This window comes from Emydura macquarii, unplaced genomic scaffold (genome assembly GCF_026122565.2).
Source record: "Emydura macquarii macquarii isolate MOO-44397 ecotype Brisbane River unplaced genomic scaffold, CSIRO-AGI_Emac_v2 contig_1483, whole genome shotgun sequence".
Lineage (NCBI taxonomy): Eukaryota > Metazoa > Chordata > Testudines > Chelidae > Emydura > Emydura macquarii.
In genome coordinates, this window is record NW_027131620.1 from 12015092 (window position 1) to 12029565 (window position 14474).

At 42.7% G+C, this 14474-nt stretch overlaps 1 protein-coding gene across 1 annotated transcript; it reads right to left on the reverse strand.

Moving 5' to 3' along the window:
* Positions 1–3061: 3061 nt before the first annotated feature.
* Positions 3062–6967, reverse strand: PFDN4 (prefoldin subunit 4). The gene is made up of 4 exons (XM_067554633.1): positions 6831–6967; positions 5357–5464; positions 4102–4245; positions 3062–3489 (listed from the first exon to the last, which is right to left on the reverse strand). Exons 1-4 carry the CDS (start codon positions 6852–6854, stop codon positions 3358–3360), a joined length of 408 nt encoding a protein of 135 aa, XP_067410734.1. The 5' UTR covers positions 6855–6967; the 3' UTR covers positions 3062–3357.
* Positions 6968–14474: the final 7507 nt, after the last annotated feature.

A 14474-nucleotide genomic window follows, 5' to 3' on the forward strand; every position in this document is an offset into this window, starting at 1 on the left:
CGAAACAGAGATGTTTTTGGGCTTCACCAGTTACAGATATGGAAGGTTATCATCACTTCCAGACAGTTACTGGCACTAGGGTCTCTACAGTTCTTCAACACTTTCATTGGTATTAAATATTTGACCTTATTAGTTACAGTTCTCATTTTTGAATGAGCCATATCCATAGAAAAGCTGCTTACCTGGAAGCCACATTATCATAATGACCATCACCATATAAATCTTAAATATATATAAATTATCTTAAATAACCAAAGCCTGCAGGCTTTGATGTCATTCCTCACTGCAGAGGTTGCACACAGGTCAGGGCTGTTGGCAAATGACAGCGTCAACACCACAGATAAAGTTTTAGTTTAATAAAATTAACCTTAAGACATGGTTCTGTGTCTTACTGTGAGCAAGGATTTTTTGAACTTCAGTGCCATCTGCTGGATAGTTAACATTATGGTCCAAACTCCATGACTAATTAAATCAAGTTCCCATTCTTTCCATTGGAGGGGAAAAAAAATTCGCCATGTAAATCTTATCCAGCTTTAGTGATGTAAAGACAAATGTATCTGAAGCACCTGCCTTAAAAATGCCAGCTGCTTTGTGTCGCTGTTCATAAATGAAACTCCATACACCAGCATTTCCTTTATCCGTAACCTTGCTCTGTTCAGCTCTCAAACTACAGTATGTGTTGGATAGTAGCTTTGTAGATGCATGTTTGTCAAATCCTTCTGTGATATACTGCCTTGTTTTACAATTATAAGAACCTTAAACACTACATTAAAATGAACTTGAACAGAATTCCAGATGTTAAAGATTAACACCTTAATTCTACCATTTGGATGTAATGCACTAATGCTCAGTTAACACTATGCTAGTGAGATATAGCTGAAATACATTGAACAATGAATCCAACATTAATGTTTATTAGTATATCAGCAGCAGTACTTAAATCAGAGGGAAAGAGAAGCAATTATATTCCCAAATTCAGGTAGCTAGGAACAGAGGTATCATGCAACTGGGATACTTCATTTTATAAAAATACATCCAATGCTCCAGCCAACTGAAATCTCTCTGCTTCCCTTGGCTCCGACACCACTGAAACCAGGACTCTTATGCCATCCCTTTGCCCTTCCCCCCACCCCAGAGGACACACGGCTATGCACGGTGAGCAGGAGTTCAGTGAATCTAAGACTGTAATGAGAGGAGTGTACTCTACAGTCAGGAGCCTTTAAAGGCCCATCTTGTAATGCCATGATTAACAGTCCACGGGTTTACTTAAGTGCCTTAGAAGAGTTCAACGGCCAAAGTGTTATAGCAAGAAAGAGGTGAGCTGAAATAACAAGGCCCAGATCACAGTGTGATCAACTCTTATGATTTTATTGTAAGTTTTGCATATTTCTTAAAAGTCCAGCTCTTGGACATATGGCCCCAATCATTAAAAGTTATGCAGTCACACCTATCTGCCTCTTTAGGTTCCAAAGTCCACCAGTTAGGCATCAGTGACAGTTTAAAAAATGCTGCTCAGCTGTTGCCTAACCCCATAGGCACCTCGGGACATAGACACCTAAGTTTCCACTGGTCAGCATTTGCAAAACGACTTCAGCCCAGATGCCACCCCACAGCTAATGAGCTGCTTTGATACCTAGCTCAAGCTGAAGTTCCAAAACTAGATTCTCAAACTAGGTGGGAGAACATCTCTCTCACAGCAGGACCCAATCCCATAGGCTTATTCTGAGCATGCCTAAGACATATCACCTGTCAGATGCTGCTGGAAGAGGGCTGGATACAAGTCACCAACAGGTGGGGAAGAAGCACAGCACCACACAAAAGAGCCAGGAGTGAAAGGAAACATAAGGCCAAGTATTAGAAGTGTCAAGCGTGATCAGGAGACAAAGTGTTTCAGCTGCTAGGAAATGGGTGCCCAAGCCCCTTGCCTTGCCATTTCATTTCTGGTTAGTTTTGGAGGCTCCCTGCTCAGTTTGCTGGCTTGAGAAGAGCTGGGTGCCTAAATCAGGGCTAAGGATTCCACTAGGATGCTGGCCACTAGGGGGTTAGATGCAGCTCGGGAGCTCTGAGCAATGTCTCAACCTTTCAAGACTACTGTACCCCTTTCAGGAGTCTGATTTGTCTTGTGCGTGCCCCATGTTTCATCTCACTTAAAAACTACTTGCTTATAAAAATCAGATGTAAAAATACAAAAGTGTCACAGCACATTATTACTGAAAAATTGCATATTTTCTCATTTTTACCATATAATTATAAAATAAGTCAACTGGAATATAAATATTGTACTTACATTTCCGTGTATAGTAAATAAAGCAGTATAAACAAGACATTGTCTGAATTAAATTTTAGTTTGTAGTGACTTTGCTAGTGCTTTTTATGTAGCCTGTTGTAAAACTGGGCAAATATCTAGATGAGTTGATGTTGACCTCAGCGTACCGCCAGGGGTGCATGGAAACCATTGGCTTTGAGGACCTGCACCTATATGATTAGGTGAGAATTTCAGCTAACTTTTTGTTTGTTTTTTAAACTAAAGCAAGCTTTTAGTTCTCACAGCTATAACAAAAAGTTTGAAAACATGATGCAATGTACTCATCAGAATAAACATCAGAATAAAGTTTTTAAAGTAAACCATTGTAATAAAAATTAGATATTTAGCCTAAATAAAATGCAAATTAGTTTAAAGACAGCATAAGTCTGAAAGCATTGGATGGGCTACTGTGATTTTGCTGTGTAAGTTTGGGCCAGGCATTTAAACTTTCCTGAATCTCAGCTGCCTCATCTGTAAAGTGGGAATGATGATAGTCTTGTATGACATGCCTTGTGATCCTTGGATGAAAAAGCAGCATATCATTGATTAATAATAATCATATATAATGCTTTTCATCAACAGACATCAAAGCAATTCACAAAGCAGGTAAGCATCATTCAAGTATTACAATACAATTGTTAACTATTATTGTCTATAAAGGACAGATTAATTCAATATATTTGATTGCAGGAATTTCAGTTTTTTAGTATTTCACACACTTTGGATAGTAATTTCCACAAACAAAAACAAGGGAAATTTATGATGTTTACCTGACTTTATTGTTATTTTAACAAACAGAATGCAAAGACCTCAAACTTGATGCTGTATCAACAATATATGGAAGGCTATTGTTTTTCCTGAAACAAATAAATAATTGTAGGTATGCAAAGTAAGAAAGCTTTCATTAAATAGGTGGAACTCATGACTGGAAAGCCATAAAACAATAAATCGGTGGGATTTTTTTTAAAAACATTATTGAAAGAAGGGAAATGTCAAGAGTCACATTTAATAAATCAATACAAAAAACTGGATACTGTGCATTTCGAAAAAAATTAGCTGTCATCTGCCTCAAGGTTTATATTGTTTCCAAATTTTGCATAAAGCTGAACCTTCAGGTCAGATAATACCCTCTGAATTGATTCCACTCGGGATTCCAAAGCTTCAATTTCTTCTTGTAAATTTTTCTGGAAAAGAAAACATTGGCTAATGAATACCAAAGTAAACTGAGCCAAGTTTCTCATTCATTTACCTACAGATTACATATGTCAAACAAACTATATTCCAATTAAGTAAGAGTATTAATGAACTTGGAAGAAGACAGAATTCCGAGCTTTCAGCTGCAAGTTCAAATCCAGGTCAGTAGTGACCAGAAATAATTACTCTCCACTAGCTGTTTTGGCCCACGTTAAGTTTGTTGGGGACATCAGTTCAGTTACGAATAGAAAGGTAGATTTACATCATAAAACATGAGTGCATGCTCAGCAGAAGCCAAAGACTGAATCAGTCATCATGGCCCAGAACTCTCCATATTCCCATCACTCCTCCAGAGCAGGATAATACACACTGGTGAGGCAGCATGGGGGTAGAAGTACACTGTTACTGCCCATGCAGTACTTCTTTTGTAGCTAACTTGGGGATTTCAGACTAGAGTCATTGACATAATACCATGTTAAATATTCAGAAAGAGAAAGGTTCAGTGACAGATGAACAGCTCGCGACACTCTACCCATCCTAATGAAATATGGAGCCCGCTGCAGCAGTGAATATACCAAAGGGACTCTCTCTCCCTCACAGACCTTTGCTTCCTCCAGCATCTCTTGTGTCTCATCTTGGGAATGACTGATAAAGACATCACCAATCTGATAGGGGATCAGTAGTGCATCATCATCGTCAAGCATCATGATGTCATCGCATGCATCCTCCAAATTCTGAAGTTGTTTCTGGAGAGTCAAAACACAGTCAGAAAGCTGGTCGCCTTTCCCCATGTGATTTATGCATTAACAGCTACTTCAGCTTTATAATCAAAGCTATTCTGAGATTTAGCGACATAATTTGGAAGAGAATCAGCAGAACTGTCATATATAGTTGACAAAAACAAGGTAGGTGAGCTAATATCTTTTATTGGACCAACTTCTGTTGGTGGAAGAGGCAAGCTTCTGAGAATCACAGAGCTCTTCTTCAGGCCTGGGGAAGGTCAATAATTATTTCTTCACACACTGCACATTCAACTTGTGGAACTTGCTGCCAAGGGAATGTTGTGAAGGCCAAAAGTATAATTCGATTTAAAAAAGAATTAGATAGATCTATCAATGGCTATTAGCCAAAATGGGCAGGGACACAACCCCATGCTCTCGGTGTCCCTAAACCTCTGACGATGAGAATCTAGGACTTGATGACAGGGATGGATCACTCAATAATTGCCCTGCTCTGTTCATTCCCTCTGAAGCATCTGGCACTGGCCATTGTCAGAAGACATGATACTGGGCTAGCTGGACCATTGGTCTGACCCAGTTATGGCCATTCTTATGCCTGAGCTAAATACAAGCTGGGACAGATTGTTAAGTATAAGGGGTCCACATATGCAGTAGTAGGCCACTTCAAATTAAGTCAGCAATTGACGATTAGGATTTCAACAGAGTTGCACTAGCATAACTCTAGAGTAATGCTGTGCAGAATGTAGCCCAGAAACTTTAGCAAAAGGTCTGTATAATCCTTGATTGCTTCCCCACCACCACCACTTTTCCATAGAAAGATTTTAAAAAAAAGGGGGGGGGGGGATTCTAAGTATTGTATGCACAAGTAGAAGATACACATTCAAGATAAATATCAGTCATTTGTGCTCCTTGCAGAATTACTTCCTATACCTAAGCACTTTTCCATCTTCATTTTGCTTTAGCTATTTTCAAATAGACAGACTAGACTTCAAAAACAAAGCCAGAACCAAAGTTCTTCTAGTTATAATACCCTCCTACTACAGACTTGAACCCCAATTCTGAGTTGCAAAGATGAGGTCAGTGCATTAGATGACGCATGAGTGGATAGCAAAGGTACCTTTTTAACTTCTATTTCTTCTTTCAGCTCTGTGATCCTGCTGGTATTTCTTGCAAACTTGTTAATTTTCTGTTGATCTTCAAAAGTAACATTGACATCTTCAGCAGCCTGGACAGGGTGAGAGGTAGTAAAGATTAAACTATTAGATAATGTTTGTAGGGAGAGTGAAAGTAAAAGTAACACCACCAAGATTGTTAACTTTTAGATAAAAAGTGAGAACCCTTATATTTTTCATAGTTTCTTTCCTAAAGGCCAGGTCTATACTAGAAAAGATCTGCCAGTACAGTTATGCAGGCAGATGCGCCTCCTGTCCGTACAGCTTCTATCAGCAAAAAAAGTGATTTTACCAGGATAGCTAATACTCGTTCCCCCAGCAAAATACTGAGGCCATGTCTATACTGACGGCAGCAAATTCACCGCCGCCAGATTGATCTTTCTGGATTGATTTTTTCATTAGGAGGGTGGTGAAGCACTGGAATGGGTTACCTAGGGAGGTGGTGGAATCTCCATCTTTAGAGGTTTTTAAGCTGCAGCTTGACAAAACCCTGGCTGGGATTATTTAGCTGAGGTTAGTCCTGCTTTGAGCAGGGGGTTGGACTAGATGACCTCCTGAGGTCCCTTCCAACTCTATGATTCTACGATTCGTGAGCGGTCAGTATAGACCTGCTCAATCAATCAGGAAGTCGACTGAGTAAAACCACCCCCTCAAGAAGCGTAGTGCTGCGGCGACGGGAACAGGCGCAGCGCGGTGTAGACAGCGCGCAGAAGGGAAGCAGAGCAGTGGATGTGAGTCACGTAAACCACTCTGCGTAGTTTGCGTAACTCCGGTCGACTGCCGCCGAATCGCGCGGTCAGTGTAGACCAGGGCTGACAAAAGCACGTGTAGGCTGATTTTAGTGCATCTACACTAGGGCTTTCGCCTCTTTAGAAATGCCATTACACAAACTCACACACACACACACACACCCCATCCCCCAAACATCACGGTCAGACCAAGAGGTTTCCCTGCACAGCTGGCCTGACACTAGACCAGCCAGTTTCCTGTCTACACCTACCATCCCTGCGGAGCACAGGTGAATTGAACGTGCGCCCACAGACGAACGGGCGGGGTCGCTCGTGCTCCCCTGCGGCGGGGAAGCCAACAGGCCACAGCGCCTGGGGCAGGAGGGAGGAGTGCATGGGCCGGCGCAGCACAAGAGCAGCCGGCGCAGGGATCGGGGCCCTTGCCAGTGGGAATAGGGTTTCCACAGAGGTGCCCCAGCAGTGGCTGGGGGAGGGGGCAAGAGGAGATGGATGCCTCCCTCCCCCGCCCCCACCCCCACCCGCCGGGGAGGGGAGCCAGAGGCGCAGAGGGGGGCTGTGACTCCTCCCGCTGCGGCTCGGGCGCGGAGCGGGCCCCTCAGTCGGTGGAGTGGGGGGCGCCGAGCGGGAAGACGGGGTGGGGGGGGGTCAAGGCTCCCCGAGTCAGACTCACCGCTTTCTTCATGGTGGCAGCCATGTTGGACTGAACTACTCGCCCCGCTGCGGCGGGAGAGATCCGATCCCTCCCCGTTGCCGCACCCTAGGCCGCGCTCGCTCCCCGTCGGAATGGGAGGACCATGTGGCTGGGGGGGGGGGGGGAGGCATGTCAAATCACAAATGAAACAAGAACCCCCGTACTTGGTACTCTCCGCTTAAAGGCGCAGTCAGACAGTGGGCTATTTATCCGCCGACAGAAGATGGCTCTAGGTGCCGTTCGTCGGAGCTGCCGCTAGGTGCCGTAACGATCCAGAAAATGACGAGCGCTGGCGAGCTTAACAGTAGCAGTGCGGCCCCTGCCCCATGACGGGAGGGGGGGGGGTCACCGGGGCACCCCAATACCGCGGGGAACCAGCTACCAGTGACTCCCCCTTCTTCCCCATTACTTGGGGGACAGTCACCAGGGCACCGTCTGCAGGGTGGGGTGGGGAACACCGCCCCCAGCGTCACCCCAGGATCTGGGGCGTGTGGTGTGGTCACCCATGCAACCCCCATGCCTGGGGGCACCAGCCCTCAGTGCCTCCCCTTACCAGTCCATGTATTATAATTCACAGGGATCACTTACATTCATTGCAGTCCCATAGATCAAGTATTAATAAAGATTGCTGGTGCCAATGGAAACTTTGTAGTGTGGTAGCTGAGCCCCCCATGAACACCCTCACACGCTGCTCTGAGGTCAGGAAGCGTTGTCCCCATTTACAGCTGGGGTACCAAGGCACAGAGGGATGAACGTGGCCGAGGCCAGGCAAGAAGGCTGGGGCCAGGCCAGGACTTGGTCCCAGCTTTCCCTAGTCCTAGGCCGGTGCCTTAACCACAAGACCAGTCCCCTCAAGGCATCTGTCTTGCTATGAAAATTACTGGAGGTGGGAAAAAACAATTCTTCACCTCCAAATTCTTTTCCGGAGGGACCTTCTAAGCAAATAACAAATATTTTGTTAAAAAGAGGGATGTTTTCTCTTAAATAGAAATAAGGGCAGTTGGCATTTGCGCTGCATAATTGTCTCCACATGCTTCCGTTTATTTATTTACTTATAACACAACTATGAAAAAAATCAGGTCATCATAACGTTTCATAACCAAAGCTGCGGGGGTGTGTTTTGGCTCCAGTGGACTCCCAACAATCAACTGCAGTAAGTGCAATGTTGGGCCCAAGATTCAAGAGCCTGGAGCCTTGGTGGAACATGACATATGGCTGATGATGTGATTGGTGAGCTAGCCAAGGTTTTGAGAGCAATTTGATTGATGGAGCATATCTTTGGTAGACTACCTGCCTCCTATTCGCAAAAGATCCTGTGAATACAGCTGCATGGTCTCCCTCAAGCCTCAGTGACTTTCTTACTTCAAAAAAGCTTTTTTTTTTTTTTAAATTGCTGTTGACTGACAAAAAGCAGCCAGAGCAAGGGCTAAGATCTGGCATTTGAAATTCTGGTTCTGGTCAGTAGTCCCTTACTGCGTAAGCCTGCAGTCTGCCAAACAACTCCTGGGCGGAGGAGAGGGGCTTACCTAGTGTCCTCAATTCCCATTGACGTCAGAAGAATAGGATAAATACTACAGCACTAAAGATCAAATAGAATGATTTCCAAGAAACATGTTGCTCGTGACAATAACCTTTGCAGATCTGACTTTCCTGCAGCTGTTACACATGCTAGACAAAAAGCTTACAATGTAAGCTAGGGCAAGGAGGAAAATACTTGTATGATATTTTGCTATGACATTCTTTTCTTTGACACACACCCCTATATCATTGGGAGTTGGCAAATTCGGGTGGTATCCATGAAGGGGCTAGGCTTTGCAATGCTGTGTGTTGTGGTGCCTAACTTTTAGGCACCTAGAAAAATCACAGGAACAACATTGCAACTCACAAAGCTGAGTTAGGCACTCACACTCCCTAGATAATGAATAGAAATAAATATGCACGTAAGACTGTGAACCACAAAAGCCATCACTGGCTGCCTAAACTAGCCAATGGGAGACACTAACTAGAGGATGTATGCTAAGCCTCACCCCTCTCTTGGAGATTGGCAATGAAATCCAGGCTAGGGGGGGCACCTAGGTCATCTTAGTGATCCAAGGACAGGAAACTGTGCCGCCTGGTAACAGACAATTTCAGAGGGAGGCAAAGGATTTGAACAGAGGTCTCCAACCTTCCTGAAGAATGTGCTACCCATTGAGCAATGGGATATTCTGATGGAGGTGGAGGTTCTCTCGATCTCTTCTGTTAGAATTTGTTGCACCCTGGATAAATAATGATAGAGTGGTTGGAACAGAGAGTGGATCAAGGGTTACCCATTTCCTTGGTGGATGCCTTAACCACTGGACTACAGAGTCATGCCTGATTGCTTGCTCTTTCTGGCCCAATGACTACTTTAGTATTTATCAACAGTGGACTAGCACATTTACATCACTTTACTTACTGTAAATAGTCTCATTGAAGTCAGCTGGAAGGGATTACCTATGTGCAAAAAGTTAAACGTTTGTAAATGTTTGCAGGATCTGGGTCTTAGATTGCAGGGTATGTTAATTGGCATATGTAACAATTGCAGGAGAGTCAAATATGCAAAGGTTATTGGAAGTAGCCCTATTTGCTGTTCAGTGGTGCAATATTTTCCTGAGCAATCTTTCCTGTATGTGTATCCTCTGCTGGTTATTTTCAGTTAAAATGAAAGATGACTATAAAATAAATTAGGAAACCTGCAAAGTCAAAAGAAAAAGAATTATACAGGTGCACAAAAATCTAACAAATATCAATGTGTGTGTAAGTTTATGTGCCAACTCCAAAATTAGTGCTTTACAGTTCCCTAGTACCTGCCATGCAAATATTTCAAAACTCTTTACAAACATTAATACTCACATCATCTCTGTGCGGTAGTTAGGTAGGTATTAACCCCATTTTAGAGATGCAAAAACTGAGGCATAGATAATTTAAGGCCAACAATGGGTGCCCAGATTGAAGCAGCTAAAGTGTCTCAAATTGGACACCCAATAATTGAATATTATGGAGAATCTGTGTCTAAGAAATGTGTGTTAGAAGAAGGAATAAAATCTAATGCCACTGACTCCCAGGTTTGGTTGTGCTGCCACCATCCTTCCTCCACAGGAGGCTCATACAAATGAATCCAGTTAACATGGGATGCTATTCATGGAAAGCAACAGAGGAGAGTCAAAGTGGATAAAAATGCCTCAAGAGTTATAGACACAAGGAGCAGTGGCTCACAGAAACTGCTCCCTGCTAACACCAAACAGTTTGGGCACATTAGTTTTGGAAAAGCTGAAAACATACTCCTCGCAAGACTTCCTAACAGCATTAACTCCCCTCCATGGCTTCTTTCCTCATTAGACAGTACAGATGCCAAGTCAAGCTAAGGGAGAAGTCTGCATTTCTGTCCTGTTATTTCCAGGCTTGGAGCTTGCTCCACACATATCCTCAGATTCTGAGAGGCTGGGATGCTGCCCGCACTAAAACTGGCCAGGAATTTGTCAACAAAGCTTTTCTTGGAAAATGCCAATTCATCAAAATAGTCCATTTCAATGAATTTCCTGTTATTAAAAATGTCTGGAAAAAAGAGACATTTCAAAATTGTTGAAACCAGGATGTTTTGACATTTTCTAAATGAAAATTTTCTATTTTTTTGGTTCCGACTGACTTTTTCTTTCAAAAAAGTAAGTCAGTTTGTAGTAAAAAGAATGTAAAATATATAAATAAAAACGTTAATGTTTTGGTATGATTAAAATATAACGTTTCAATTGGCCTGATTCCCCCCCCCCACCAGCCTCCAAAAAAAAAAAAAAATCGGTTTGCAAACATTGTTGGGATGTTTTACCTTTTCATCCCAATTTGGGATGTGAAAAGTTTTTAAAATGTTGAAGAGTCCCAGGGGACAGCAAAACCACTTTCTGCCCAGCAGTGTTCTTTAACCCCTCCTCCCTTTGCTCCAGTAGGCAGCGAGCCACATCTCTAGCTTCTCTGCAGTGCGAACTTCACAGAGGTGCTGGAGTTCTCTTTTCCCTACTTAAGGATTCCACCATGAAAGGGCATGATTTAGGTCACAGTTGTTCCCGTAGGCATGTTAGGTGACTAATACATGTTATGTCTGAGCCAATTTAATTTCATTCAACATAAAAGGACCGGATTTAATAGCAAGTGAATGTTTCCAAACCTTTGAAACTAAGTCTCTTCTCCCACATGCTTAGGCAAGATTTGTGGTGAGTACGTGTTTGTGTATTGCCAAGATGAATTTACTGTAGTTCTTACTTATATAAATAAAAGGGAAAGCCATGTGCACAGATACAAGCTTCTAGTGGTGGAAGGAGATAAACTTGTTGAACTCAATGACCCCATTTCTCTTTCACTTGCACAAAATGGCTTGCTTTATTGCTTGATAGTTGTTTGTTTTTAAGTGTACTTTCACCTTTACTGGGATTTATTCCATCCATCTGTCCTTTTAGTACTTGTAACCCAAACACCCTTCCACCTCATGTCTCTTCCTTAGTTCTTTAGGCATTTTCTCTGACCTATTACTTTTGCAATACAACTCAATGAGAGAGGCAAACTCTGTCAGTCTCTGTCAAAGGGCAGAGACTAGAGTCAGGCCTACATCAGTAGAACTGCATCACTCAAGGGTGTGAAAAATCCACACCCCTGAGCAGAGCAATATTATACAGACCCCCACAGCATATACAGTGCTATGTCAACAGGAGAGCTTCTCCCATCAACATAGCTATTGCCTCTCAGGGAGGTGGATTAACTACACCAACAGGAGAAGCTCTTCCATCAGCATAGAAGCATCTTCACTAAAGCAGTAGAGCTATAGCATTATACATGAAGAGACCCCAGGTCTCAGTTATAGGCACCCCCCCCCCAGAGCAAGCCCCATGTTCACAGAAGCACCTTACCAGCCAGAACCCCCCTTCTGGCTGAGTGCTGAGCCTTCCTCTAGGTCACCCTCCTGTTGGTCATACCATCTGGGTCTTCTGGGGCCATATCACTTAAAAATTCAATCCCCCAAATGCAGCTCTTACTGCTCTCTACCCAAGATGGAATCTCCCAGCTCATCTTTGAGTGTCCCTTCACCCCGTTCTCATCCAGGTCAGCAACAAATTCCTTCTAAATCAAAGAGAATTACACTCCTCTTTCACAAAGCAGAAGTTCCCAGGCCCTCTCCCTTGGCCCCTTAGTAGAACACCAGAACAACAAACAAAATTAAACACAAACAACATCTTTCCCCCTTCAGCTCCCCATTTCTCTTGTGGAACCCTGGCCAAAGGACTGACTGCCTTCCTATAGCCTAGCCTAGCCCCTTATCCCAGGATCCACCCCAGAAATTAGCTCTACTCCTGTAGTTCAATTCTCTAACCATAACACAGCTCAGCTGCTTTACTACACAGTCAAGCACTAACTGCTAGTCTTCCTCCCTTTATAAGTCCTACACCCAGCACAGCTGTGGCAGGACAGGGCTAATTAGACATTGCTGGTTAGCCCCAGGCCACCTGACCCTTAAAAAGGCAGGCCATGCTGTTACAGTCTCATAAACTCTTCATCCTGTCCTTTGAGGTTGTAGGGTGCTTTTCTCATTAGGGATGAACTGCTTGAAACATCCCCCAACAGCAGAATTCATTTAAAACAAGATTTATTAAAAACAGAGAAAATAGAATTAAAAGAAATCCTTTACTTAAAATATCTAGACTTACACCTGTCATAAATTAAATTAGATATGGCATTGTCATCTTAGGCCTTGTCTAAGGGTTTAAGGTTTTATTTTAAAGAGAGGGCCAAGAGATGCTCAAGTAACCTACCTAATTTACCTTATTCCTTGAAGTCCTGGATCCATGTTTCAACTGGAAAGAATAAACCAGTTCTGTGTACTTTTCATGAGGATAAGACAACAGATATTAAAATTAAATAAAAATTTCATTAAGGCTAAAACTGTTATGACTTCATTAAACTAATTAAGAATGAAAGAAAGAAGAAAGAAATACACTGATCCAATCAAGGGCACAATTAAGAATGAATTAATAGACCAATGGGTTAACTATGATGTTGGCTTCAATAATCATCATACCTTGGGAAACAGCACCCTTAATTCCCTAAAATTAAACCCTAAATCTACCACCTAATCCCTATAATAGCTCCTTGGTTAAAGACATGTCATCAGAGTTGCTGGAGTGTAAGCTGTAAGCATTGTAATACTACCTCTATTCTGAGGTCACTTGGTAAAACTCACAGATGTCCTGTGGGTGGGGGAATAAGAAGAGAAGAAGAATAGTCACAATAACAATGCGATTTAAGGAGAAAGCACTGAGATTGTGGTTAATTGAACCAATCTGGTCTCTGTACTGCCTTCAGACTAGCCAAACTGAGTTTACTGCTTCAGGGGATCCCTCTTGGTCAGGATCTAAAACCAAAGTGGACAGTCACATTCTACACCAGATTTCACTGTCATGACAGGATCTCTTGATTGAAAGGTTTTAAATTAAAGCCAAACAGCAACTTCCTTCAGTTATGGCTAAAGTCATTTCTTAAAAATAGCTAATGGTTTAATCAGCACAATACACTCACTCATACATTTTCTCACTAGCACATTACAGTCTTACATGTGTACAGGGCAAGCCCTGCCTCTGACCTCTCTAATGAGAGCTCACAGATTTCCAGCCCCACACTCTGTACAGAGAGAGAAAGTTTCTGTCCTCCCACAAGATCTAGCTCAATCCTCTTAAGACAGAAATATCTCCTCCTGATGTCAAGGCAATGTGTTTTTCAAGTTTCCCTCTCCAGTGTTAGAGTTCATTAGCATATTATATGAAGTCCCTTTTCTTCCCCAAACCTGTTTTTTTCTAATCACCTTTGAGACAGGTCATCCCCACCCCAATAAGAGGCTCCCTTTTTCCAACCATTAAGGGTAGTGCTTCAGGTCATTCTGCAAGAATCAACCTGACCCACTAAGCTCAGGCAACCCAAAGCAGGAAGAAAGCTCCCTAATGAAGCAGCTAGAGATTGCCCTTGTGTAGAGGAATTTTTGGGTGGAATAAATCTGTTTCGATGTCTCTACTCAACTCCTATAGGAGTCATGCTGGGGCAGGAGGTGCTGTGATCAGAAAGCTGTATGCTCCAGTGATACTGATCCAATGAGGTGGCCAACAGTATAACTTAGAGGAGCCCTAGAGCTGTTCTTACTTACTCCAGTATGGCAACTAGCACCAGAATGAGGGAAGTACAGAGCTGGCACAAAAACCCTTCTCCACCTCAGGACATGCACCAACCATAATTCAGTCAGACCCAAGGCTCTGAGCCTATAACATTAGCTCTATATCACTATCATTCTACAGTCATTTTAATAAAGTATTGGCTTATTCTGACAAGTGACTATAAAAACTGGCATATTGTCTCAGTGATTCCATATCAAATTTTCTCAGTTTACCATTAAAAATATTCAGGACAAGAATGGTTATTAAAAAAAAATCTTTAGTTTCTATAACATAGGCTGCTGTTTAATTAGAAATTCATGTGTCTAGCTAGCTAGTTATCATCAAAATTTCCAAAGTGCCTATCCCTGCAGTATCTAAAGTGCTACCAAAGTTTTTGAGTTGTTTTTTTTTTTTAAAC

Bases quoted from the DNA above. Each gene is read 5' to 3' on its own strand.
- PFDN4 (XM_067554633.1), bottom strand. From the start codon at position 6,854: ATGGCTGCCACCATGAAGAAAGCG. The intron at 5,465-6,830 runs GTGAGTCTGACT...CACCCTGTCCAG, and splicing joins CTGCCACCATGAAGAAAGCG to GCTGCTGAAGATGTCAATGT. The intron at 4,246-5,356 runs GTACCTTTGCTA...TTGACTCTCCAG, and splicing joins AAGAAATAGAAGTTAAAAAG to AAACAACTTCAGAATTTGGA.